This window comes from Meles meles, chromosome 19 (genome assembly GCF_922984935.1).
Source record: "Meles meles chromosome 19, mMelMel3.1 paternal haplotype, whole genome shotgun sequence".
Lineage (NCBI taxonomy): Eukaryota > Metazoa > Chordata > Mammalia > Carnivora > Mustelidae > Meles > Meles meles.
In genome coordinates, this window is record NC_060084.1 from 2,500,026 (window position 1) to 2,527,020 (window position 26,995).

The 26,995-nt window shown below is 53.3% G+C and overlaps 1 protein-coding gene across 5 annotated transcripts; it reads left to right on the forward strand.

The window, feature by feature from the left end:
• Positions 1–328: 328 nt before the first annotated feature.
• MTHFSD (methenyltetrahydrofolate synthetase domain containing) lies at positions 329–26,613 on the forward strand. Of its 5 annotated transcripts, none has more exons than XM_045987443.1 (8): positions 329–395; positions 3,962–4,065; positions 5,239–5,352; positions 9,076–9,189; positions 11,859–11,949; positions 15,338–15,450; positions 15,719–15,844; positions 24,930–26,613. In XM_045987443.1, exons 1-8 carry the CDS (start codon positions 380–382, stop codon positions 25,437–25,439), a joined length of 1,188 nt encoding a protein of 395 aa, XP_045843399.1. In that variant the 5' UTR covers positions 329–379; the 3' UTR covers positions 25,440–26,613. The 5 variants fall into 5 exon arrangements, with proteins under 5 accessions (XP_045843399.1, XP_045843398.1, XP_045843401.1 ...); XM_045987442.1 differs by lacking the exon at positions 5,239–5,352 and adding an exon at positions 5,385–5,498; XM_045987445.1 differs by lacking the exons at positions 5,239–5,352; positions 24,930–26,613 and adding exons at positions 5,385–5,498; positions 17,753–18,448.
• The last annotated feature ends 382 nt before the right edge of the window (positions 26,614–26,995 follow it).

Sequence of the window (26,995 nt, forward strand, 5' to 3'; positions counted from 1 at the left end):
GGGCTCCTGGGGGAACAGAAAAGGAGCTGGAGTATGTCGGAATTGGCTGTGGGCCCAGAGAATCCAGGGGCTTCTTCACCTCGGTAGCCTCAGCGCCTTACAAACGCCCCTGGGAACAGGCGCTCAACACTGTGTTGTTCCCAAAACAAATGACAGCCCAGGAACCACGCCGGTCTCCCCCGGTCTGTCCCTCCACCCTGCCCGCGCAGACGCACGCGCATGCGCGCCCCGGGCTGTTCCCACCAGCCTTCCAAGGCACCGCCCCCGCCTCCCCCCCCCACCCCCGTCAGCGCGCAGGCGCGGGGAGAGCGCGCGAGCGCGTGACGTCACTCCGCGCCGGATTTGGTTTCTGGAGTCGTCGCTCACTGACTGCGTCGTCATGGCGCTGAAGCCGGGTAAGGAACCGCGGGAGAGGCGGGCGGGGACCCCCCCTGAGGGGCACGCAGGGGACGGGTGCGTGAGGGCCGCGGGGGACCCACCGAGGGGCAGGGCGGGGACGGGCGCGTGAGGGCCGCCAGGTGAGCAGCCGCCGCGTGAGGCGCCGCCAGGGACCCACCTGAGGGGCCGCCGGGGACCCACCTGAGGGGCAGGCGGGCGCGGTCGCCGCGGACGGGCTGGGGTGGGGGTCGGGAGCACGGGACAGGCGGGAAGGGGACGCGGAGGGATCTGAGCGGGGCTCGGGGGTCCAGCGGCCGGCGGTCTCGGACCCGGCGCCGGCAGAGCGGAGACACGGGCAGAAGAGGGAGGGCTGCTTGCCGAGCGCGTGGGGGTGTGCGTGGGCCGCGTGCGGGTCATGGCGGGTCACGACCACCTGCGAGATCCGCACTGGCGTCCGCACGGGGCAGCGGGGAGACGGGGCTCGCGGCTGGTGGCCGCTCAGTCACTGTCCTCTGAAGCGCTGTGTCGGGAGCTTCGGTGCCGCCAGGCGCGGAGAGGAGCCTCGGAGATGGGTGCGGGCTTGGGTGGCAGAGACAGCCCCGCACGGAGCCGGGGCGCGGCGGCAGGGTCCGGCGGAGCCGGGTCCGGCGACAAGGGCGCGCGCGTCTGGCCTCCCCGGCTGGCGGCTCAGACCCCCCAGCGCCGGCCGAGCTCCGCCGAGGTGGGCGGAGGAGGGAGACGCTGGGTGACCGGACGGAGCCCCGCGTTGGGGGAGGTGAACAGGCATCGACCGACAGGGTCCGGGCACTGCACCCGAGTCTGTGTCGCCTTTTTTTATCCCGCGTATTGCCCGTGTTCCTGGAACTTTTCCAAGGGCAAGGACCTGCCCTTTTACCGCGCTGCGCCCCCAGTCGGCGTCGCTTTCTAAAGGGGAGTCACGCAGACGCTCGGGTTGGCGGATTGGTGGTTCTGCCGAGCGAGGGTCCCAAGTGAAAGTGGTAAATAACCCAATAGTTGTGCCAGCGTAATTGTGTTTGAAAAGCAGGGCGCTCTGGCTGCTAGAGGGGGCCCTCAGCCGCTCCGGGGTGTGGTGTGTCGGGGACACCTGACCCAGGCCCGAAAGGCAGAAGGAGGAGGGCAGGTGTGTGGAAGCGGGGACCAGCAGCGCTCCAGCCACATTTTGAATCCACAGCGAGGAGGGAAGGCGGCGAGGCTGAGGTGGGCAGCCGGGCGTCGCAGGCCAGAGCTCTTTGTGACCCTGTGACAGAGGGATCCCCAGGCGGGGGAGGGGGGGGGTGCTTCCTGGAGGTGGTGCTGAAGCGGAGCCGTGAAGAGTGAATTTGTCGAAGGGACAAAGAGCCGAGCAGGTTTGGCAGCAGACATCTTCCGCGCTGGGGTCCCGGCGGGAACGCACGAGGCAAGTGCAGGACACTGCCCGTCAGCCCACTCAGGCTGCACCTTACAGACACGTGTTCCCGAAGCACACCCAAACCGCGGTTTTCACCTGGGAGGTGGCGTAGAGGCGCGGCCAGGGGCAGGGAGCTCCAGAAGTGTTAGTGGTGGGCTCTGGGGCGGGCTGCACCCGTGCAGAGGAGACGTAGGCCCCGCCCGAGGGCACAGGCAGCGGAAGCCTTCAGCTGTTGGCCGGTGTGCCCCAGAACGCCACGTGGAGGGTAACAGATCGGGGTAAAATGGGCGGGTGGCAAAGCGCGTGTTAATAATGAGACTGGAGGCCACCTACTGCCCTTCAGAAGGGGCTTCCTGAGCAAATTTTGGCCTGTCCCTACGACGGAGTACCGTGCAGCCTCACGAAAGAGAGGTTCTCTTGTATAGCAGCGGCCGGATCTGCAAGGTGACTGGCAGGAACACCAACGTGCAGGGCAGCGTGTGCCGTGCAGGGCACCACATTAGGGAGAGGGCCTGACAGCCAGGGTCTCTGTGTGCGCCAGACGTACCTGGTGAAGAATTCGTGAGGAAAAAGGGATGCGCTGACTGATTGCCCTGGGGGGTGCGGGCTGCTACCCAGCAGGCAGCAAGGAGAGGCTTGTCAGTACAGTTCCCTCTGCATGTTTTCAGAGTCCGCTCATGAAAAACAAACTTTCAGAAAATAACTGATTGACATGATCGAAGCCATACAACTCAGAAATGTCTGGTGAGACATTTCTCACCCATTAGTACCTGCCCTTTTACCCCGCTGCGCCACCCATCCCGGTGATTCCCAGCTGTCTCTGGACCTGGGCTGCTCCTGTGGGTCACTTTTCAAAATCCAGCCCTCATTTAAGGGAGACTGAGGACCTGTGAGGTCAAACCTGCCCCTCCCCCTGCTCAGGCGGTGAGAGGTGCCCCAGCCACACACATGTAGAACCTCACATCTAACTGTAGCGAGCACTTAAGTTCTCTGAGAAGAAGAGGTCGGCTTTCACTGCCCGCTTCGGAGGTGCGAATTCCCTAAGCCCCGTGCTTGTGTGTCCCTCCGGTGACTTTCAGATGGCACAGGCTAGGTCGCATTCCTCTTCGCCAGCAGTTAGGGAAGGCTGGTGTTGAGAATTCACCAGTGAGTGAGATGACCTCATGGGGAGTTCCTTGCCTCATGGTTCTCATTGCTGGCTGCATGACAGATTTTTATGAAGACAGATCAAGTAGGTAAAGCGATTTGAAACAGACTTCTGTTCAAGTATCCTTTGGAGGATATCCTTTAGGATCAATAGAAATGAAAATTCAGTAAATATTTTTAAAATATGCCTTTGTGAGGTGCTCGTTTTGTTTTCTTATCTAACTGGAAACTGCTTTTTATAGTTCTCCACTCTTAAGAGGAACACATGGCTAATGCAAATTTCATTAAAACTGCTCCAGTCAAATAATGAAAGAATATTTGTTGACAAAAAGCAGGCTTCCGAAGTTGGGTAAAGAGTAAGGAGTCGCTGTACTAATGGAGGAGGTAACCAATAACCCAAATAGTAGGTGGTTTGCAAAGCATGTAGGCTTAAGGCAAGCTTTCTGGGTTCACGGTCTGCACGCACGAATCATAGCTGCATCAAAACCGATTAGAGGGGCGCCTGGGTGGCTCAGTGGGTTAAAGCCTCTGCCTTCAGCTCCGGTCATGATCCCAGGGTCCTGGGATCGAGCCCCGAGTTGGGCTCTCTGCTCAGCAGGGAGCCTGCTTCCCCCCCTCTCTCTGCCTACTTGTGATTTCTGTTGTCAAATAAATAAAATCTTAAAAAAAAAAAAAAAACTGATTAGAGCGAGGATTGCAGTACCTTGACTGAACAGAATATGCGTTTCCAGGCAAGGACTGAGGAAAGCCGGGGTACGTGGCTCGCTTCACATTTTGTTCTGCTGCTGCAGGCCAGTAGAGCTAGGTTCAACACCTGGATTGTACTGAATTTACTCTGGTTTTGGACTTTTTGTTGTGAGTTTGTCACTAACCCTGATTTTTCGCCGCAGAGCTGAGAAGCCCTGGATTGGTCTGGCGTGATGGAACGCTGAGGACGCCGCTGGAGCAGGCACCCAACAGCCCCCGGCCTGGGCACGCGGCCGGACTCCTTTCTGCCGCATTAACTAGTCCCACTCTTTGTTGCCGTAGGTGTTTCCAAACAGGACATTCGTCAGCAGATTTGGGACTACATGGAATCACAAAATTTAGCTGATTTTCCCCGGCCCGTTCATCACAGGATTCCCAACTTCAAGGTACTGAAGCATTCCTCAGCATTCAAAGGGAAAATGCGCTATTCCCGTATGAGAGAGTTAGTAACGCAGTTACTGTCCGGGCTCATGGCTGATCTGATTTGGGGGAACAGTGGGCAGTAGTGCAGAATTCACACCACTGGCCAGCATGTCCTTTGTGTTTTGAGATGTCCCTCATCTGGGTTCCTTAGTCCTCACTCATGGCCTCTTGCCGTTCTGTGCGGGGTTGGCGGGTCGGTCGTGTCTTGCCATGAGGTGATGCTACAACTACTGTTGTCATGGCCTTTCTCAAAGTTGGCTCCCTAAGAACAGCAAGGAATGATGCCCTCTGAGAACGGGGGGGCTGGCCCAGCGCCTTTTGAAAGAGGAAGGCCTTGCCGGTCCCTGATGGATGATTCAGGCCTCAGTTTCCCCACTGTTCAGAAAGAAGATAATCAAAGATGTCTGTTTATGACGCTGTTCATAGGAGACAAGTTCGCTTGAATGAGCAAACATACACCGCTCATAATTTCAGCATGCGTGTTTTTCACAGGAAAACAAAGGGATTTTTGAAAATACACTGATGACTCTATCAGGCCCAAAGGATGTGTGGCTCATTTACTTGCCATCATTCCCCATTTTGTCTGGACTTTGTCTCCCCATGCCTGGCTTCTTGGGAACAACCTCCCACCCTTGTCTGGTTCTCAGCTGAAATGGTTCTGAGGCCACCTGTACCTTTGAAAAACTGTTCTTTTTGGATGTTTTTATTGCTACTTTGTTTTGCTTTGTTTTTGGTGCTTGTTATCCCCGGGAGGGAAGTATACATGAAGAACAGGGAAAAGAGAAAGGCGCACAGAATCAGTAAAAAATGTCTAGAAAGGGAATTCCAGGTTAGTGGTCATACACTCAGGGTTTAGGCAGTTACTACACACGTGTGTTCATTTTGTGAAAATTCATCGGACTATATACTTTCTACACCTTTTTGGAATATATGCGTTAGTGTGGTTAAAAAGTTGGGCTAGCTTTCTCAGCCTCTGTCTACCCTGCTTTCCCACACTTCTTTGGGCGATTCTTAGATCTTGTCTCGGACTTTGTGCGCCCCACCTGCCTGGGTGAGATGCTAGACCAATCTTCTGCGTGTCGCAGGCCCAGGATCATGCTGTCTTGTCAGTAACGTGCAATCGCGTTTGAAAACAGGGTGCCTCCCGTGCTGCCGAGCATTTCCCACGCTTGCAGGCGTTCAAAGTGGCCAGAACTATTAAAGTCAATCCTGATGCTCCCCAGACAAATGCTCGCTTCTTCGTCCTCGACGTAAGTACAACTCTGTCTCTTTGCCTAACTAGGGCTCTTACCTGGCTTGCCAAAACATCAGAGAACTGGAAGTTTTTGCCAGAACACAGGAAGTTAAAGTGGACCCCGACAAGCCACTGGAAGGCGTTCGGCTGCTGGCGCTGCAGGTAATCCCGTTCCCTGAGCTGCCGTCCCGGCCGCTGATAAAACGCATTCTCTAGGTGGCTGGCAAGCGCGTGCAGCGCATATATTTAGGTTTGTGCTCTGACTCTCTTCCAGACAGAACATACCCTTGGAGTTGTTTTTTCTAGGAACAGTCCAGAACTCTCTGATTTGTCAGAGTCATGAGTGTTCCTGCATTCAAAGATAAAGGACGTTCGCAATGATGACCTTGAGGCAGTCTCTAGTCCGATGTGCTTCCTCAGAAAGGAAAGGTTGTGTTTATTTCCTTTTGTTGCTTTTATATTATAATTCCTCGAGACTTGATAACCCATGAGTAAGAAGTATGATGGAATCCCCAAAATCTATTGATGAGAACAGTGTTTCCTAGCTTACATACATAGGCCCCTGTTTGAGGGAGGAAAAACCTCCCCCAGAGTTGCTTTAAATTCACTGAATTTTTTTTTAAACTTTAATTTAAAAAAAATTTTTAAAGATTATTTATTTATTTATTTGACAGAGATCACAAGTAGGCAGAGCAGCAGGCAGAGAGAGAAGGGGGAAGCAGGCTCCCCGCTGAGCAGAAAGCCCGACGCGGGGCTCGATCCCAGGACCCTGAGATTATGACCTGAGCCGAAGGCAGAGGCTTAACCCGCTGAGCCACCCAGGCGCCCCTAAATTGACTAAATTTAATAAGTATAATCAGAAAACGTGGTATGAGTTTACGTGTTCGTAGCTCTGATGCAGCGGTAAAACCACGATAAACCTGCCAGTCAAACAAACTGTACGAGCAGTAGCATCCGTACGTCAGCGCTGACTGACGCCGACAGCTGCTGCTGCTCTGCTGAGACGCCTTGCTGTCGGTGATGGGCATCCAGATCTTCGGAATTTCTCCTTAGCGGCCACGCCTGTGTGGCCAGTCCACTGTCCCACCGCTCCCGTGAGGCCTCGGTCACGCAGCGTGCCGTGCAGCCTCTGTGGAGAAGGGAATGCCAGGAAGCGGTTTTACAGGGAACGGGGCAGGGCGTGTGTGTGTAGGGATCCTCCTCTCAGTCTTTCAGGGATTGCGTGTCGGGGGTCATTTTGTTAGCTGATTGCAGTTCAGCCCCAGAGGAGCCTCCCACGCAGGCCCTTCTGGAAGCTTCTCTCTTGCCAGCTGTGTTTCCCCAGTCAGTAGTTCACCTGCATGAACTAGAGGAAATAACGGCAGTGGAGAAGACCCGGAGTGAGTGGTTGCATTGTGTGAAGACAGAGCTCTGTGGAAACACTGCACTCTGTTGCCTCATTTAATTCAGCCAACGACCCTGTAGGAGTGGTCTCTGTTCCCAAATGACGTGGAATAAGCTAGACCCAGAGAGGTCAAGTGACTTGGCCACGTCCCCTGTTCAGTAATGGTGAAGCCGGGATTCCAGCCCACACTGACTCCAGAGCCAGCTCTCAGCGTGTATGAGGTTCTTCCCTGGCAGCCCATCAGAGCACGGATCAAAGCCGTGAGTGTGTTGGAGATTGGTCAAGACAGCCTGTAGGAGGAGCACAGCCGGGTAGCAAGATGGAATAGCAGGCCTCACTGTCTCTTCTCTTATTCAGGGCCGGGGAAGCCAAGCTTTGAGAATCTGCTGTACTGCAGGCTCTCTGGTGGGCACAGGCATGTAGTGGTGAAAAAGACACGAAGACGTATGTGGTCCCTGTGCCCTAGACTACGCCCAAGTGTAGGCAGGGATCCTGATGCACGTGGCCACAGTCCATGCCTGGGGACACAGTGGCCTGTGCTTGAGGACACAGTTTCCCAGGCTCAACCCCAGACCTTCAGTAGGTTTCTGGAGTCTTTTCTTTTTTTTAAGATTTTATTTTCTTTTATTTTTAAAGATTTTGCTTATTTATTTATTTGACAGAGACACAGCAAGAGAGGGAACACAAGCAAGGGGAGTGTGAGAGGGAGAAGCAGGCTTCCCGCTGAGCAGGGAGCCTGATGCGGGGCTCGATCCCAGAACCCTGGGATCATGACCTGAGCCGAAGGCAGACACGTAATGGCCAAGCCACCCAGGTGCCGCTCCCCCGTTTTTTGGAGAGCAAGAGTGTGTGCGTGCACAAGGCAAAGGGAGAGGGAGAAGCAGACTCCCTGCTGAACAGGAAGTCTGATGTGGGGCTTAATCCTCGGATCCCAGGATCTTGACCTGAGCCGAAGGCAGACGCTTAATCAACTGAGCCACCCCGGTGCTCCTGAAGTCTGTTTTTAATAAACACCCTGATGGGGCCTTAAGAACCACTGGCAGGTCAGCATTTGCCAACCCTGGTTGCACATTAGCACTACCCGGGGAACTTAGAAAATTATCTGTTGCTGATGGTCAGGTCCTGACTCAGATGCCGTGGGTGGGTCCGCACTCCCACTCCCCAGGTGATTCTCAAGCATAAGCAGCTTCCAGAGAAGAGGGAGTGACCAGGATAGTGTGCGGTACACCACAGCCTTCAGACTGTGAATGAACCCAACCTCTTTCATACTCCGCAGGAAAAGAGCACGTGGTCAGGACCTGTGTTGAAGTATTTCTTCTCCCACGGCTTTAAGTAAACCAGCCTTTGACTTTACAGGTCTTATATTGGTCTCAGGCTGTCATCTTTTGTACAAAACTAAAATACACTCTTTTTACAGCTTTGATTTTATAAATTTTACAATTGCGTCATGACCTGCCTTGGTGTAATCTGCGGAGATGCCTGTGGCAGTGGCTCTGGAACTTTCCTGGGCATCAGAATCACCTGGCAGGCTTGTGAAAGCAGATTGCTGTGCCTGCCCCCAAGCTTCTGGTCATTTCTCACAGGTGCCCAGGGGCTGCAGTTGCTCGCAAGAGGCCTGCACTTTGCAAGCCTCCGCTCTGGGACTCAGAACAAGGTGTTTGGGGAGTAAATAGAAGAAAGGGGGCTGTGGACTCAGGTTAATACAAAATATCGACTCTAATGAGTACTAATCTCTGACACTGGAACTTTTTGAACAGCAAACTGGTTGTGAAGGCTTGAGATGTAATGCAGGTTTCAGATTGGGCGCCTGGTTGGCTCCAGTTGGTTAAGCATCTGTCTTCAGCTCAGGTCATGGTCCTGGGGTCCTGTGAACAAGTCCCACATCCGGTTCCTTGCTCTGTGGGAAGTCTCCTCCTCCCTCCTCCTGTGCCCCTCCCCCGTTCCTATTCTCTCTGAATAGATAAATAAAATCTTAAAAAACAAAACATTGTAACTGTAGTGTGCGATGCTGGGAGGGGAGGACACAGGAAAGTCCTGGTTGGAATTCTAATGAGAGCAGATCTTCATTTGGATTTACATTGTCATTTTGTGTCTGTAGTGTTTTTGAGTGGCAAGTAAAGTAGAATTTGGGAGTTTAAGGACTCACTGCCTCTTCATTCTATGTGGGCAGGGTAGTGGCCCTGAGTAAGATGGACCGCCGTGCACTATTTAATTGGGTTTGCAAAGGAATCATTTCCTTGGCACACACCAAAAGATGCCAAAATAGTAATTTGTTTTTGCCCCTGAAATGCTATCATATGCAATAAATTTTCTATGTTTAATTTTGTAATTTATTGATTTATCTTTTTTTAAAAGAGCAAAAAAACACTGTTGGTCCCAACACCACGACTGAGAACGGGGTTATTTAATAAGATCACACCACCTCCCGGGGCAACGAAAGACATCCTGAGAAAATGTGCCACCTCTCAGGTAAGTGCAGGAGGCCGCCTCACCCTCAGCAGAGCACTGTCATCAGCCGAGACTTCTGGTGACTTAGAATGCGTAAAATGCACCACAGAGTCGAAATCCTTTTTTCACGAAGCCAGACGAGTGGAGATGGGAAAGTGTTCAGCCTTCCTGTCAGTGAAGGAGCCAAGGAGAAAACCGTGGGGGCGTGTCTTCCGTCTCAGTCACCCACTTTCTCTTTCGTCCCAAGTTAGCAGATTGTGCCCTATTAAATTAAACTGCCCATTAAAAATGAAAATAAGTTCTGTGGTGCTCTGGCGCCTTCTGGTGTTAACTTGTGCCATGGTCTGGTGGTTCATAGCATTCTCTTAAGTGCCACCAGAGCAGCTGGGGACTCGGGGACTTCCAGAACACTGGGACTGGAAATCACCTCACCAGTTCTGAGTAATGGCTTTAGTAATTCAGTTCTGTGGTTTTCTTGAGTGTTCACGATGTGGTAAAACTGAAGTTTATAGATACTACGTTAGGGTGCCCTGTGGGGGGATTTGTCCTGTATCTTGCAGGTAAAGAAATAGAATTTGGTGCCTTTTATCACACTCCAAGAATAGACCGCAGGTCATTTGATTTCTGATCTATTAGGAATTAAAAATAGGGCATGGAGATACTCTTTTTAAAAAAGATTTTCTGTTTAGGTCCTATATTTAAAAATTGAATGTTTATATTGTTATTTATTGATAACCTTTTTCCAAAAATACAGATTGCTACAGCTTTCAAAAGTGTGTGTAATAAAAAGTAAAAGAGTGAAATACATGTAGAAAAAAGTGCAAATGGAAAATTAGAAGAATAAGACAGTCACGGTTCTGGGCGGTGTTCAGAAACGCAAACTGTGGGGCGCCTGCCGCTGGCCACACGGGCCACCGACAGGAGCTGACGTTTCCCAGAGCCGGCAGGGCGGGTGGTGCGCGGCTCAGAAGTCGTCGGTTTCGGACGTGCCAGCGCTTCCCTCCCTGGGGTTGAGGTCCAGGTCAGATGTATCCGAGGGCCCATCACGGGCCTGTGGCGGGTGTACTCGTCTTTGTCGCCCTTGGCGGCGTCCCCTCCGGAAGGCGACCGAACGCTGTGCTGTGTTGGCAGCAGTTCCCCGCAGTGCGCCTGCGCCGGCGCCGGCTGCTCCCTTAAATGTACCCTGCAAGTGCGGCCGGACCTCGGGCAGAGCCAGGCCAGCTCTTGTGACCGGACTTCACGAAGGGTTCAGCAGCAGAGTTCGGGCTCTGCCGGCACATACGATACAGGAACCTGAACAGGACATTTCCGTTTTCTTGATGGCACGGGGAGAGAGGCTCTTAGGACCATGTCTGTGTGCAGGTGTGGGTCCTGGTGCCATCATTATTTACTCTGCCAGAGCTTAGTGGCAGAAATACTGTCCCCGTGTGGGTCAACACTAGGAGATTCAGATATGGCTTTACTTTTCAGCAGAGAAATCTCTGAATGTGTCCCTTTACCACCTTTGCCTCCGGCATGTCCCAGCTGCCTTTGTGAACTTGGTGTCTCTGTATTTATTCTCTAACCCAGGAGTCTTCCAGCAACCGCCTCTACGGGCTCACAAATGTTTGTTATCTGAGTTTTTGTTGAATCAAACGGGACTTCGGGGAATCAGGGAGACTCCTGGTTGCTCACACTCTGTCTGGCCAGCAGAGCAGGTGAAACTGACTTTTGGAGGGAGGAGGAAGTCTGATGGACAGCTTTAACCCAGGTTTCTGCCCACCAAGCCTGCCAGGCACCAAGCCCTTTAAAACAGGATTGAGGATGTGGGTGGGCCTTCCCACCATGGGGCACAGTGGGCTGGTGACTGGTCACTCCTGAGAGACCCCAAACCAGCTCTGTGCTGATTCCATAAGTGGCTTGTCATGTACTTGTAGACGAGGCATTATGCCGTATGCGGTGACCCTCCCGTGTGGGGCAGAGGTCTGTACAGGGGCCTGATTTGGCTCTTAGATTGACCTGTATTCCTTGTTATCTGAGACTCATGACCTGATCAGCCTCCCTGCTCTGTAAATACAAGCCTCCGTTCGTTAGTGTAAACGTGTGTACTTTTGGTACATTTTGGTTGAAAAAGTCATATTTCGGAAGTGAAGATGCTACATTTGAAGGTAATAGGCCCAGTATTTTATATGTAATCTGTCCCACACATTAACTGCCCACGTCTTATGTGCTAAGATGTACCGCCTCCGTGATCTCCTTGCCCCCCGGCGCCAGTCGGACAGGGCAGCGTGACAGCTCTGCCTCAGAGGTGGTGAAGCGGAAGGTCAGCTTCCTCCTCTTGAGGTCACAGGGCTAAGGGGGGCCTGGACCCGGTTCTCCGTGACTCCTGCGCCTGTGGTCTAACCGCTGTGCTCTTCTGCTGAGCGGGAAGGAGTGATTTGCTCAGTATTGTAGACTTAGCATCTTACTCATTTGTGCTCTCAGTTCCGAGTGGCATCTCTCCTGCGGAAGAAATTTGGGGAAATTACCTACGATGGTTTCTGCACCAAGGTCTTCCTAAACGCCATTTCCGTGCTGCGTGCTTGCTGTAGGGCCAGTTTGCTTCTCGCAGGAGGTTGACCGAGACCCTGAGTGCGCCTCGCCTGTGAACTGTGAGGTGGGACAGCCGCTCGCTGCCCAGGAAGCATTCAGGCCCTCGTCTGTGTCCACAGGGCGTGAGGAGCTACAGCACTCCCGTGGGCTTGGATTCCAGGGTCCTTGTGGACTTGGTTGTGGTGGGGTCCGTTGCTGTTTCTGAGAAAGGTAAGATTAAAATCAGAAACTTCTGGAGGGGACCTCAGCTTCACATTCTGCCGTGTGTTCATCTTTTCAACCCTGATGGTAAGTAATTCAGTTTTCTGGACACACGTCTGTCCTCTGAAGCCACTGTATCTCTCATTCGTCTTGAGTTAACTCGGTTCCTCACCCTCAGTACCTTCACAGTGTCGCCATTTTTCTTAGCAGGAAACCTAAAGTTAGCTCCTCTCTCTTCAGGTGGTGAGAGAGATTTCCTCTAATCTTGAGCTGCCTGGAACCGGAGCCGGGTTTATTTGTAGTCCGTCAGTAAATAGCTGGTGTGGAAAATCTCCAGTGAATGGAAAAACATTGTTTCTGTTAGGAAGCAGCAGCCGCTGGGCAACACAGGGTGTCCTGAGCCTGCCTGGGGAGGCTCGGTGCTGTGCCGCTCAGGCAGGTGAAGGGGGAGGGTGTCCCATGCTGCTATCTGCCGTCTGCCCTCTGCCAAGCTGCCTGGGGGACTTGGGCCCCTGTGGGTCCCCTGGAACCTCTCCCTCCTCCGCTGCTCTACCCCAGTCCCGGCTCGACGCTCTCAGGAGACGGTCTGGTTATGCTGCTGCTGATAGTGCCCCGGGCTCAGTGGGTTCCGGCCGGGTCAGCCTGTCACAGACTTGGCTCGCACGGTGTGGTTTGCGCACCCTGCTGGGAAAGCGTTCCCTTTGCTCCTTCCCTCCAGGAGGAAAAAAGACTGGTCTGAGATGCCCATCCTTAATACTGTCCCTTTGGAAATTAACCAGCTGAAGCCCAGATGTTCCTTAAAGAGAGGTTTCCAGCAAACAGTTGGCGAGAGATGCTCTTAAGTCATTCGTTCAAACCCTGAGCGTCGTATTTTTTTTTGTTTTTTCTTTTTTTTTTTTTTTTTTTTTTTTTTAAAGATTTTATTTATTTATTCGACAGAGAGAAATCACAAGTAGACAGAGAGGCAGACAGAGAGAGAGATAGAGGGAAGCAGGCTTGCTGCTGAGCAGAGAGCCCGATGCGGGACTCGATCCCAGGACCCTGAGATCATGACCTGAGCCGAAGGCAGCAGCTTAACCCACTGAGCCACCCAGGAGCCCCTTTTGTTTTTTCTTTAAAGATTTATTTATTTGACAGACAGAGATCACAAGTAGGCAGAGAGGCAGGCAGAGAGAGAGAGAGGAGGAAGCAGGCTCCCAGCTAAGCAGAGAGCCCGATGCGGGGCTCGATCCCAGGACCCTGGGATCATGACCTGAGCTGAAGGCAGAGGCTTTAACCCGCTGAGCCACCCAGGCGCCCCGAGCGTCGTATTTTTAAATGTTGGCCTTTGATGCCCTCACCTGGAACATACGTGTCTGCTGGCTCTCTGCAGTAGTATGTGAGACGTTGTAGTGCAGCGTTCTTTGCTTTCCCTGTGTTCCCATTACAACACTTCATCTGTGTCATCAGGGATGGGTTCCCAGGAGCACACGTTTCCTGGGTGCCTACTGTGGGCCAGGTGTCAGGCCAGGTGGTCTTTGTCTTGAGCCCTCAGTGCCCGGAAGGGCAGACGCAGCCGCTGAACCCTGGTGTGGTGTGCTCGGTGCTGCGCACCGAAGTCAGCCCTACGTTGGGGAGGTGGGGTCAGAAGGGCCACCCTCTTCCCAAAGGCCCAGTGTCGGCGTTTGCTTGTGTCGACACACGTGTCCTGCGTTGTGTGTGTGGGTCCTGTTTGTCCTGCTTCTGTTTTCCCAGGAGAGGCAGCACGTAGAGCACTCTGTGCCCTGCTGGACGACGCCCCTCCGATGGCACTTAAAATGTCGCCAGGGTGTGGTTTTGGCTTTTCCCTTGCAGATCACACTAAAGTGAGGTGTAGTCTTGTGGTAGAGTTTCTGTGTGCCTTCGAGGGCCATCCATGGCATAACTCCAGCAGAGGAACTGTGGAACCGAAGTGTGGACTTGAAATCCTGGTGGCTGCTGCTGAGTAACCCGCGGGAAAGGTGGCCTGCCTCCCATCCCCAGCAGCGTGCGCCTCAGCTCTCTCCCTACCCCCTCTGCGTAGCTAGAATCATCAGACGTCCATGTGTAGCGATCCAGTAGTGAACAGTGGTGGTGCCTGTGCCGTCTGGTGGCCTTCAATGGTGAGGGAAGGGGGTCATTCCTCACATTTGCCGCTTACCTGCCTGCCTCTGCGGACTGTTCTGTCCTTGGCCATTTCTCCACCGCGCCGTCTTTCTTACGGTTATCGGCTCGCATGGTTGTAGGCTGGTGATCGCAGATGCGGGATGACAGATGAGGATCTCCGAAAGAGGCACGGGCAGCGATGCCCTTGGTGAGGATGTTGATGCGGATGTTAAGCGGAAGTTAGAATTTCGGCGGCGTCACGGGCTCCCTGGTGTGGGATATGTCGGCTCTTGTGGGAGCCGGGGTGCTGTCATGTTCGCCGTCTTGCCGCTTTCTCACCTGCTCTGTAGCTTCTCACGCGCCTTCAGCTCAGCCTTCCGCGGGCGCCCCAGGAGTCCTCAGTATGGGTCTGGCTCTGCCAGACCCGGCCCTCTTCCCGGGACTGCTGGGCTTTTCGAAAGACAAGGTGATGTCCTCTTGAAATACATATCCCCAGGGGTGCCTGGGTGGCTCAGTGAGTTAAAGCCTCTGCCTTCGGCTCAGGTCGTGATCCCAGGATCCTGGGATCGAGCCCCACATCAGGCTCTTTGCTCCGCAGGGAGCCTGCTTCCTCCTCTCTCAATGCCTGCCTCTCTGCCTAGTTGTGATTTCTCTCTGTCAAATAAATAAAATATTAAAAAAAAAAAAAAGAAATACATATCCCTGATTTTAGTTTTTATTCCCCCCCCCCCAGGATAAATTGATTTAAAAGATTTTGGTTTTAGTAGGAATTTGTTCCTTAATCTTCTTAAAAACTACTCTTGCGGGGCGCCTGGGTAGCCCAGGCATTAAGCATCTGCCTTCAGCTCAAGGCATGATCTGGGAGTCCTGGGATCGAGCCCTGCATTGGGCTCCCTGCTCGGTGGGAAGCTTGCTTCTCCCTCTATCACTCCCCCTGCTTGTGTTCCCTCTCTCACTTGTCTGTCTCTGTCAAATAAATAAATAAATGAATAAAATCTTTTAAAAAAACCAAACTACTCTTTCATTGCTTTTAAATGTAAGTTCTGCGCACATAAATGCAGGTTCCGCTGCGTTTTGTAACACAACTAAAAGGCTCAAGCTTGGCATCACCGTATGCTGACCCCTGTATGTGTGCAGTGTCGGCATGCCCCCAAACCCCACTGCTGAGGGCTCCCTGTGGGCTTTCTGTGGAAATTTCTAAGGAGGTGCCAGGGATAGAGTCCAAGTTTCTGTTTCCACTACAACCTAATACAACATTTCCTCCTGAAATACTGATGCTCTGCGTGTCTCTTAGGCTGGAGAATTGGGAAGGGAGAAGGTTACGCTGATCTGGAATATGCCATGATGGTGTCGATGGGAGCGGTCAGCCAGGGGATGCCCGTGGTCACCATCGTCCATGACTGCCAGGTGCTGACCATGGACAGGCCAAGCAGAGCTACTGCCATACCCCCCTGAGAGAGCGGGCGGGGAGGGAAGGCGACAGACACACAGGGACCGACGGGTGTCTACCTTCATTCCACATCTGCTGGGGGTGGTGGTCTGGGCAGAGCTGGAGCTGTCCGGCAGTGAAGCCTTACCGCACGGGGCTGCTGAGCCCTGGGCTTCTGCCGTGCGGCGCAGTGAGCACAGGAGCCCCATTCCCCGTCCGCTCCCTCACCCACTTCTGTCTGCCCAGGTCGTCGACATACCTGAAGCGCTGCTCGAGGACCACGACCTAACAGTGGACTACATTCTCACTCCGACAAGAGTCATTGCCACGGGCTGTGAGCGCCCAAAGCCGACGGGAATCATATGGTCCAAGGTGGGTCCTGTGGCCAGCAGTGGCCCATAGCTCGGAGGCGTCTCCTCTTGTGTGGCATTCTTTGGCAGCTATCCCTAGGCCCAGCATGTCTGTGCATTAGAATCACCCGTAAGCTTTTGAGAATTCAGCTCCTGCATCACAGTCTCCAGACATGGGCCCAAGAATCTCCTTTGCAAACCTGTGGGAGTCTGATAAGCAGCCAGGTTCAAGGTCTCCTGCGGCAAGACGCCAGTTCTAGATGGCAGAAGGAACAGTCCACTCAGAGGACCAGTGCTATGACACAGTGCTGGCCAGCGGGTTTCATCTCTGAGCTGTGTCCCACCGTCCTGGCCACGACAACATGCTGTCTAATCAGCTTTCCTAGTCTAAGTCTAGCTTGTCTTGTTGTGATCTGGGTCGCCAAGCAGTACCCACAGTCTCCGTAAGCTGATACCTTTGCGACTTCATCTGCAGAACAGTCCGTAGCATGCGGGACAGTAGTCTGCAGAGGGAGTCCTGTCCCAGAGGCCCCCCTGTAGGTTATGATCCTGCCTGCTGGCAAGCAGCCAGTTACTGAGGAAACAGAGTTGTGCTTCACCTGGATTGAAGCCGGTCATGTCTTCCATTCCTTAAACCTGAATCATCAGAGTTGGAAAGGAGCCTTCCCTTGGCCATGGAAAACCAGTCACATCCACCTCTGAGGCGGGCAACAAAGTGAAACACCACAGCACGGTGGGCCTTTCCCACAGATGCCACAGGCAGGTGGTTTTGGGCTGCCTGGGGCCTGTGCTCCTTCTAGGTTAGCCCTGATAAAAGTGGAGAGGAGGAGCATGCGTGGCCTAGAAGTGAGTGGATGGGTCTCTCTGAGTGCAGGCCGAGTGTCCTGGGGAAGGCAGTGGCACCCTTTGTGAATATTCGGATGCCCCTCGGTGTCTTTCAGAAGAAGTTGGGTTCACCTTGGAATTTGGGTCCACAGCTTCTAAGTGGAGGCTGCTCCGCGGGTCAGAGGAGCGAAGTGGCATTTGCTCACAGCTGAGGGGACAGGTTTGGGGAAGCCGCACAAGGGGCTAGTCACAGTGAGGCTGCAGGTCCCTCGGGGGCCAGCACTTCATACACGAGGGCCGACTGCAGCTCACGCCGAGTGGTCTCTCCAGGAAGAGAGAGAGATGTGCTGCTTTGGGGAATGGCCACGGTTCCATCCCGCTAATTGTAACAAAAACAGCAACCGATGATCTTATTGGTCATGTCAGGGGAGGAGGAGACTCCCTGCGTGTGAGAGGAAACCACATGAATTGGAGGGGCCAGCGACACGGCTGGTCCCACTGTGTGCGGCCTCTCAGGGCCGGTGCTGTTTGTTGACATGCCAGCCGTCTCACCCTCTTCCTGGAATACCTCGTTGCTAGTGAGGCCTAGGCAAGAATTACAAACTTTTAAAATGCCATTTCTCATCTTGGGGTCCTGGGTTCTTTGTTCTTCCAACCCTGGGCCTCCTTTTGCATGAATCATGGGAAAGCAGCGACTTTCTCCAGCCCCTGGGGCTTCTGTTCTGGCCTTGCTGCGTGTGCAGCCAGAGCGAGTTTTCCTCGACACTGGAAAGACCATCCCTGAATTCCACTGAAGACTTGGGGAGGGGTGGGGGGCAGTTCGGTGCTGGGGTATGGTATTATTTTGTATGGAGTCTTGATATGCATTGACATATCCTTCTGTGATTTTCTACCCATAGACATCACAGTGTTGGTATTAGAATCCCAGAATTTGCTTCGTATGTATTTCCTTGGAATATACGGCATCACTGTTCCTTCTAAACACTGTAGACGCCTCAGATGAGGGCTGTGAAACACACACGGAATGTGATACATTTTTAACTCGTTCTTACTACACAAAGATTGTGCAACGCTTGACTCCCTGGCCTTTGTCCCACATTCTCAGGGATGTGCGTGGTATCCCCGTGTGGGGACCAGGCTGCTGCGGATTCCGCTAGCTACTTCCGACAGATGGCTTTCTCCACCCACCACCTGCTTTTCTCTGCCTGTGCCTTGTGGTTTTAAGGATGGGGACCAGGTGGGACAGTGGTTTCGAGTGAGCTTAGAAGCCACAGCAACGCGTCTCAGTCACTTTATCTGTGACCTTGGTACACCCTCTGCAAGCCCCCCATTTGTTTATCTGCGAGGTGGGCTGCGGTCAGTGCTGACCTCACAGGCTGTACCTGCGAAGTGCCTGCTGAACTTGGCCATTTTTGCTGTTGGGGCCGTCACAGGTGGGACACGCAAGTAGGTAAGTGTGAGGAATGTGCCTGGACACCGTCGCTGCAGGCAGAATCCTCGGTTGCCCTCTGAGTGGTTCACTGAGCCAAGACGGGGCCTTGCCCGTGTCTCTCCGTGGCACTGTGTTATCTCCGTGTGCCCTTTACTGCCTCTCAGTGAAGGAGGAAAAGACATGGCTTCCAGAAGGTGTGTCTGCTCATGTGGGGTCCTCCTTTCCCTCGGGGCGGCTCTCTGGTGAGCCGTCCGCCGTGCCCCGGGTGACCTGTAGAGCTCTGGGGGACTTGGCCATGCCTGGGCTACAAGGCTGCATGCCTGTCCCACTTGAGAACCTAGCGCTTCCTGAGCTCCGCTCCCCGCTCCAATCCAGCAGATGCCCTGGCAACCGGAAGCGCTTTCCCCAGGATCTCTGCTGGCGCATGGTGTGAGAGACCTGGCCGTGGGGCGGGTCCCAAACCTCTGGGCAGCACGTCCAGCCCAGGCAGTCGTTACGTCTCTGGGACAGTAATCCGATGTCCCCGCTTGTCGACAGCCACGTGTAGGGTGATCTGCAGTGGCTCACAAGCCATTTATCTGCAGCCCTCAGCTCTGGCAGGAGTCCACTGATGGTGGCCGAAGTCCCCGCACCCAGCTTCCAGCAGCTCCCCGCCGCCGGTCAGTTCCAGGGCTGTGAGGTGTCGGGAATCACGGCGGAGCAGTGAAGCACCTGCTTGGGAGCCTGGCTGCCTGCCGCACCCACACGAGCTCCTGGAAGGCAGCGGCAGGATGCAGCCCTCTGCGTGGGCGAGGCTCCAGGCTTTCCCTTGCTACGGTCCCCTCACGTGGCCCCGCTGGGCTGAGCCTCTGGACAGCCGAGCCCCATACCTCTTATACTGCTTTCTCTTGAGCTAGAATGATGCAGGGAGAAGGTGTAAGACTGACTTCAAGAATTCCCTGGAGACACGGTCGGGCAGCGGGGTGTGGCTGCAGCTCCAGAGAGAGCCAGGGCACCTCTGAGACTGCTCCTTGCCACCAAGGCCACAGATCAGAGGATGGCTTCCCAACCCCCTTGCTCCCCACAGTAACCGGAAGAGGTGCCATCACCGATGACAAGGGAGAGCAGTGGGACACCACTGACCCAACCTGGATGTCCGCCTTCCTCAGTTACTCTCTCCGTAGTTCAGGAAATGGGGTTCTGCCAGGGTCATTCCTTTGTGTGCAGGCTCAGAGAAGCAACTTGCGGCATCCACCGCCGTGGGGAGGGTCTTTCCCACGTGGTCACCAAGCCCTGTTGATTGACTTGTTGGGAATGAAAAGGGCTTGGAAAAAGGACTTCTGTGAGAAGCGGCCATTCTGGGACCTTGATGCTTGCTTTCCGATCCTGTATATTAGCATTGTTGTCTGGAAAGGACAGCCAGAGGTGAGCTGACGCCTGCCCACACCTGGGCCAGCAAGTTAGAAAAGATATGCTGGTTTTGACCCAATAATTGAACTTAGGAATCTGTTCTAGAGAAATACTTAAAAGTTTAGGTAGAGATGCATGGGTACCCAGCATAATGTGGTGCCTTAAAGTGTTCCAGCCCTGTAATTGAAGTGCATATAGCCTTTTTTGAGAGTATTTAATGGCATGAGAAAACATTGATGGTATAATAAATACTAAGTGGGAAAAGCGCAGTGTAAATTTATACATGTTTGGTATATTATTTTATATTCAGTCTGCTAAAACATGTAGAGGTGAATGATGGACGGGCGCCTGGTGGCTCAGTCGGAAAGCATCACCTCTTGATTTCAGCTCAGGTCATGACCGCAGAGTGATGGGATTGGGGCCCACTTGGGCTGTGTCCTGGGGTGGAGCCTGCTTGGGATTCTCTCTCCCTGTCCCTATACCCCTTCCCCCGACCAAGAGAAAAAAAAGGTGAAGTGTATCCAAACATTAACAGTAGTTCTCTCTGCAAGTTGGGATTTCAGATTTCTTTCTTTGTTTTCTAAATTTCCCACAGAAAGTATACACTTCTGGGGCGCCTGGGTGGCTCAGTGGGTTAAAGCCTCTGCCTTCGGCTCAGGTCATGATCCCAGGGTCCTGGGATTGAGCCCCGCATCGGGCTCTCTGCTCAGTGGGGACCCTGCTTCCTCCTCTCTCTCTGCCTGCCTCTCTGACTACTTGTGATCTCCGTCTGTCAAATAAATAAATAAAATCTTAAAAAAAAAGAAAGTATACACTTTTATAGTCAACACTCTTCAGTAGAGAAAGCAGGGCATTTGAAACCATTTCCCAAGGGCAACCTTCTGCCCAGGTGTGTTTGCATCTGGTTCCACAAGGAGCCTCTATTCCCTGCAAATGGTAAAAACGAGAAGCCAGGATGCAAGATGGTTAAATGTGTATCAGCTCTTAGAAGTCAGGTGCTTGCGCAGGGCGGTGACACTGGGCTGTCCAAGCTGCGTGTGCTAGGCATGTGTCTGTGTGTGAGGCGGGCTGCGTAGGCCACTCGTCCCCCTGTGGCTGACACTTGGGTGTGGAACTGAGCCTCGAGCTGCGGGGCATGAACTCGTCCCACACTTGGCCCTGAGCTGGCCCAGCAGGCGGGGACCTCATGGCTCCTATGGGCCTGTTATGCTGCCCCTGCCCCCTGGAGAGCATCAGGCAGGCAGGAGCTGTGGTTTGCAGCTGGAAGCTGGCGTCTTGTGGTGGCAAAGGTTTTGAAGTGATCATGCATACCAGGAAATAAACAGTTTTTCCTTTTTTTTTTTGTTTTAAGATTTTATTTATTTATTTGACAGGCAGAGAGAGAGGAGGAAGCAGGCTCCCCACTGAGCAGAGAGCCCGATGTGGGGCTTGGTCCCAGGACTCTGGGATCATGACCCGAGTGGAAGGCAGAGGCTTTAACCCACTGAGCCACCCAGGCGCCCCTAAACAGTTTTTCTTAGTGACTTCCATGGCCACCCCCAACAGAACCCTCTCCTTGCTGGTGTGCATGGTCTGAGCAGTGATGGTGTGTGGTCATTGCCCTGCTGGTCCTTCAGCACCTACAGTCAAAGCGTAATTATAAAGGACTAATGCCGTGAGGGCTTTTGGGCTTTTTAGTAAGTGACACGTTTGATTAACTGTGCAAAAAGATGTCTTTAATGAGTCCTGTTGTCATTAAGAGATGCTCTCCCTGGAGAGCAAACCACGTGCTGCCCAGGTGTGGACGGCGTCTGGACAACGGTGCGTCCAGCGGCTCTCCTGCATGCTTACTCTCGAGAATGATTTCGCCTTGATCACTTCAAAGTGCTGTATGTAAAAGTATTTTCAGTCAGTGAATGATAAGCGCTAGTCTCACGCAAGACAACTAGTAATTTTGGTGAAAGTTGTATCTCACATTAGAAATACTAATGGTGTTCCTGGTTTTTTGCCGGCAGCTGCTCAAGCATGTCCTGACATTTTAGAATGATAGGGATTCTAGAGATCATCCCTCCCAGTCTCTGTATCTTCTGGTCAAGTACAGCGAGAGCCAGGAAAGGCAGCAGGTTCAAGATTATGAAGCCGGTGGGTGGTGGAGGCAAGATTAGGGCTGGAGTCTCGTCCTGCGTCGGCCACAGGTGCCTTGAGAGTGAGATTCCTGGTCTGTGCTGCAGTTAGGGAATAGGATTTTCCATTTAATCTTTAAAGAGAATGTATATTGATGAATGACATCTGTAAGCATAAGAGAATTGTGGTTGTAACATACAAAAAAATCATATTTCGTCTGTTACTATGGAATGGAATAGTTACAGAAAAGCAGAAATATTTTTTATGTTTGATTAATAGGCAGAATCTTTCATTTCACATGGCACACTTACAGAAGGTAACAAATGTTCCTAATTGCCAGCCAGGAAAAACAGCGTGGCCCTGCCGTGGGCCGTCCTGAGTGTGAAGCCAGCCCGTTCAGTTGGGGCACAGAGGCCTCTGTGTCAGCTGAGGGAGAGCCGTCGGCCCCAGCCACTCCGCAAAGAGCACAGAAATGGCAAACAGCTGGGAAAGTGGCGAAAGCCACCTTGTGGACAGGGAGATTTTTCCATTTAGAACTTGTGGGCGCAGAAGCATGAGCTGACATTAAGCTTTGTCATTCCTTACCCAGAAAACATCGTGCTCTTGAGATGAGCAGTTTTACGTAAAAGTGACGCATTTGGCCATTTCCATTTCTAAAGATGAGTCTGTGTGTGCGTGTGTGTGAGGCGGTGCTGTAGACTTAGTTCCTGATCTGTGCATGGTTAAATCACTTTGTTGTTCAGCTGGTTATAGTTTGTCCGTGTGCCAGCTCAGGATAAAGTAGCCGCCTGTGCTGTGCAGAGAAGGATGTATTTCTGCTTCCCACGACACGCGGTAAATGAATGCTGCGTGAGTGTGGAGACTTGCCCCCTGGGCTGGGTTTCCTGAGAACAGTAGCTTTGGCCCGAGGGAACCCCGTGGTTCCCCCAGGCAGAAACACATGGGAGTTTTAGTACTTAGGGCGGTCACCCAGGCAAGAGAGCTCCGGGTGGGCGCTGGAGGAGGCGTGGTGTTTGCCAGGGGGTTTGGCCTCGCTGCTCTTGTCTGCTGGTGTCACAGTGGAGTGACACTCAGTTTTTCCGTAAAAGAATGTAGTCACGTTTCCTCTGATTGTAATGGCAATTTCAAATCTGGTCATCCTTTCTAATTACTGGATCCTAGTAACTTAAGACATCCTTACGAATCTAATTATGACCATTTTAGGGGCAGCTGGATGGCTTAGTTAGGCATCCCATTCTAGGTCCCAGCTCAGGTCTTAGTCTCAGGGTTGTGAGTTGGAGCCCTGAGCTGGGCTCCATGTTGGGCATGGAGCTTACTTAAAAACTTAAAGAATCTAATTATGGCCAGTTTAAATCTGTTTTGAAATACTCTGAAAGGACACAGGAATCTGAACTCTTGAAGAAGGTGGAATTGGGGTGTGGGCAAGAGTTGGGTTGGCTGGACTTAGGTCATTTTTAGGATTCTTTGGCACCAGAGCCTCTCAGGGTACTGGCCCGTGAGCTTAGTCATCTTTGGATGAATCAGTTCAAAAGAATTGCAGAGGGTCAAGTGGAAGAAAACTTCCTTTTGCTTAGAAAAGAGTCCTTACATCTCCTGCATATCTCCGTGGGACAGACACGGTTTCTGTTTGTTTCTCTGTGTCTCGGTAACAGGGAGCATTAGAAGGAGCGGGTCTTTCTTGGAGCAGTCCTTGGCAGTAGTCGTCTGTGCGCTGCTCTGAAGACCCAGTAGACCAATGCCATCTGCAGAGGCTTCTGACGTGGCCGTGCTGGGAGCAGGGGCACTGTCCATTTGGAGAGGGCTCGGAGCCAGCGGGAAGGTTGCGCCAAGGTGGAGAGTGTCGTCCACTTAGTGCTAGGAGAGAGAACCAGGCACTGTATTAATGAGGATCAGGAAGCTTAACATTTGTGAGAAGGTACTCGAATCGACCGTTTTTAGGTGTTTGAGTTTCTTTGAATCTTCCTCTGAATCACTGATCCTTCACTTGGGGCCTGTGTGCCTCCTGTGGTTTGGGGATCTCTGAGCAGAGTTCGGGAAAATGCACATAGAATTGCCGGGGACTCGCTCCTGGGGAGGAATCGAGCTTCTGCAGAGATCTCTGACTCTCTGGCAAGGGTAAGAACCATTACTCCAGTTACAGATGGTGCAGGGAACAGCAAGAACTCTGTTACTCGTTAAGCTCTTTGTTTTTAGACGGAAGTTTTACCTGTCTAACTCACGTGCTGATCTGTATTCTGACCTAGCCGTGTTTGTGGGAAGTCCTGTGTTTGGACCATTGCCCGCCTCTTAGTGATTGGCCATTCACAGGGTTTGTGCCCTAAAGAGGGCAGAAAGCATCTCTGAAGAATGAGGATTGCTAAGAAGGACTAAAGTGGCGTGTTGCTGTATCTTTTCCGCCGGGCGATTCCTCAAGTGACGGAAGACGGGCTCCGGCCGGGCTCCACTGTCCAGGTTCAGCCTAGCACACAGGGCCACGCCATGTGCGGCGGCTGCACCGGGCTGGGACCGTCAGCCTGCGCACTGCAAGCTGGATCCGGGCAGCCCCAGCGCACGCGGGCCCCACTTGTCAATCCCAGCTCTCGAGGCCCAGGAACCGCCTCCTGTTTTGAGTTTCTTCTACCGCCTCACTCGGTGCAGGTTCCCAAAAAGCCACACATTTCCTTTGTAAGGAATTCCGGGCATTGAGACTTAACGGTTTTGGGAGCGTTACCTGGTAGCTCGATGACCCGTTGCTAGAAAGCATTTTCCAAAGTGGCGTTCTGTTTCAGATTTGCCTTGTTTCTGCATTTCCAGTGACACCTTCGGAAGCCTGGTCCCTGAGAAATGCTCCTCCGGTGGAGGTGGGGAGGAGGAGGAGGCCTGGGTGGCTTGTTAAAGACCCCATCCCGCCCAAAGGCATAAGTTGGGAGGATAGGGCAGGCGTGGAGACAGAAACCCCCGTTATTCTGGAGGTCGCCGGGCGCATTGCCACTTGTGGCCGGGGAGCCCTCCTTCCAGTAACCTTGCTTACTGTCCCTTCTGCATAGGAGGCCTTTGGTTTTCTGCTTCCTGGGCCTCTAGGAGGAGAGAGAACCATTCCCTGCCTGCCAGCTGCCGTGGTATGTCAGGCACAGTCCAGAGGAGACAATCCAGAGTGGCTCTGGGGGTCCCAGATTGACTTAAGCCGGGGCAGTGTGGGGTCAGAGTGACTGATGAAGGCAGAGGGGTCCTGCTTCTCAGAGGGCCGTGTTGGACCGCGGGTGCAGTGTGGCAGACAGACTGCTTGCCTGAGGAGGGCAGAGGCCCTTGTGTGGTCCGAGTTCCCTCCTGACCGAGTGTAGTCGCCCGGAGAACAGCTGGAACTGCTTTGCTCTTTCAGATCAGCTGCGACGTGATGGGGAAAATCCCCATACTCAGAAGCCTTCGTTGCCGAGAGAGGCAGGCTGGGAGAGATGTCACCCTTCAGGATGAGCCCCGGCACCTTCTGGGAACCAGCAGCCAGCAGCCACCTCCCCTGAGCACCATCAGAAGACACCGGGACCCACACCAGCCCGAATGCTGCTCCGGGCAGGGGGATGATGGGCCTTCTAACACCGTGTTCATCGGGAACCTTCCGCGGGGCACCCGAGTGAGCGAGCTGAAGAGAGCCCTCCGGGAACGGGGCACAGTCCCCCAGAGGCTCACGTGGCAAGGGCCACAGTGCAGGGCCTTCCTCCACTACGAGGGTCCCACCTCAGCCCAGCAGGCTGTCTCCTGCTTGCAGGGCTTGCGTCTGGGTGCTGCCACCTTGAAGGTGGCGCTGGCCAGGCCACAGAGGGCTGGAGACGCGACAGGTGGCTGTGCGGAGGAACCACGTCCTGACCGTCGCTCAGCTGTCTCTGACCTGTGATGGGCTGCTCTGGGCCCTGTGGAACTTCAGGGGCCTGTGCAGCGGGGCTCGGAGCGTTGCCGCATGATCCGTTTTGAGGCCAGTCCGTTCCAGGATGTGCCAGCCTTCTGTGACTGCCTGGGGCCTACTGGTGAGGAGGGTAGCCGTAGCGCACGGCCGACATGTCCAGGCCCGGCTCTGTCTGTCCTTCAGCCTGCCTGCTGGGTGTTACAGCCGCGCTGGTCTCTCTGGTAGTTCAGAGGCCGCGGGGAGCAGAGTGAGTGACGAACAAGTGGGAGTAGATGGTGGCAGCGGTTAGGGGTGCCCGTGCTCTGGGTTTGGGAGGGGGTGTTCGGGGGAGAAGGCTCTAGCAGGGACCCCGCTGTCCTTGGTCTGGTATGACTGCAGCGGGAGAGCTCTGTTCACACCGCGGAATCCACGTTCCCCGGGTGCAAACTGCTTGTCACGTGCTTGTCGCAGCTCAATGCTGGTGTCAGCGATGGAGAGCCAGTGTGATGTGCGGGGGCGTGCGTCTCACTTCCGTGCCCTCCTCACTCTCCAGCTCCCACTGTCACTGCGTGGACACCCCCGCTCCGCGCTTTCTTGGAGGAGACGCTGGTCATGGAGAAAGTGTCCCAGCTCGTCCTGGAGGCAGTGGCAGAGATGCTCACACTGACTTGCCCACGTCCTGATGTTTCTTGGGGTTTCCCTCCGGTTCTCTGTTCCTAAAAAACAAGACCGGATTTTGGTTGAACGACGCTTTCTTAACAGAAGTGATTTTGCAGTTGATACTGGGCAGAAAGTCAGCTTAAGCATTTAAGTGGCAAAAGTTTAACTTTTTCACCAGAGGGTCTTCCTGAGCCTATTTTAAGCACAGTCATAGCTCAAGGGGGTATGCCTTGCACGTGCTTCCAGTAAAACCTGGGGGCACAGTGTCCCTCTGCAGAAGCACTTTGTCATGATTTTACGTGAAACTATCGTGCAGATGTCAGAGAGAAAGTCTGCCCTTAGATGACTCACTACGGACAGGCTCCTTTCCCCAAGCATCACGAATAAAGCGAAGGGCAGAAATAACTGAAACACAAGGGGCGCCTGGGTGGCTCAGAGGGTTAAGCCTCTTCCTTCGGCTCAGGTCGTGATCTCAGGGTCCTGGGATCGAGCCCCGCATCGGGCTCTCTGCTCAGCGGAGAGCCTGCTTCCCCATCTCTCTGCCTACTTGTGATCTCTGTCTGTCAAATAAATAAAATCTTAAAACAAAAAACAAAAACACTGAAAAACAGGCTAGCGCCTTTCCTTTGGGCTTTTGGGCCCTCTTTTCTTTGCCCGAACCATCTCCCCCGTGGGCATGGCTGATTTCGTTTTGTCACCTGGCACTCAGCTCAGACGTCAAAGCCTGAATCTGGTCATCTAATTCCTTGTATTTTGGGGATGTTTTTGGGGGAGCGGGTGTTTGCCTTGATTTTTGTTGTTGTTACTGTTTTCTGCTCATAATTTTTTCCTGTCCTTGACATATTCTGCTTTAGTCCTTGTTGACTTTATCCTTGGTCTTTCACCATTAGAGTGGTACTCCAGGAGAC

Bases quoted from the DNA above. Each gene is read 5' to 3' on its own strand.
- MTHFSD (XM_045987443.1), top strand. The intron at 15,451-15,718 runs GTGCTGACCATG...CTGTCTGCCCAG, and splicing joins CCATCGTCCATGACTGCCAG to GTCGTCGACATACCTGAAGC. The intron at 15,845-24,929 runs GTGGGTCCTGTG...TTGCTCTTTCAG, and splicing joins CGGGAATCATATGGTCCAAG to ATCAGCTGCGACGTGATGGG.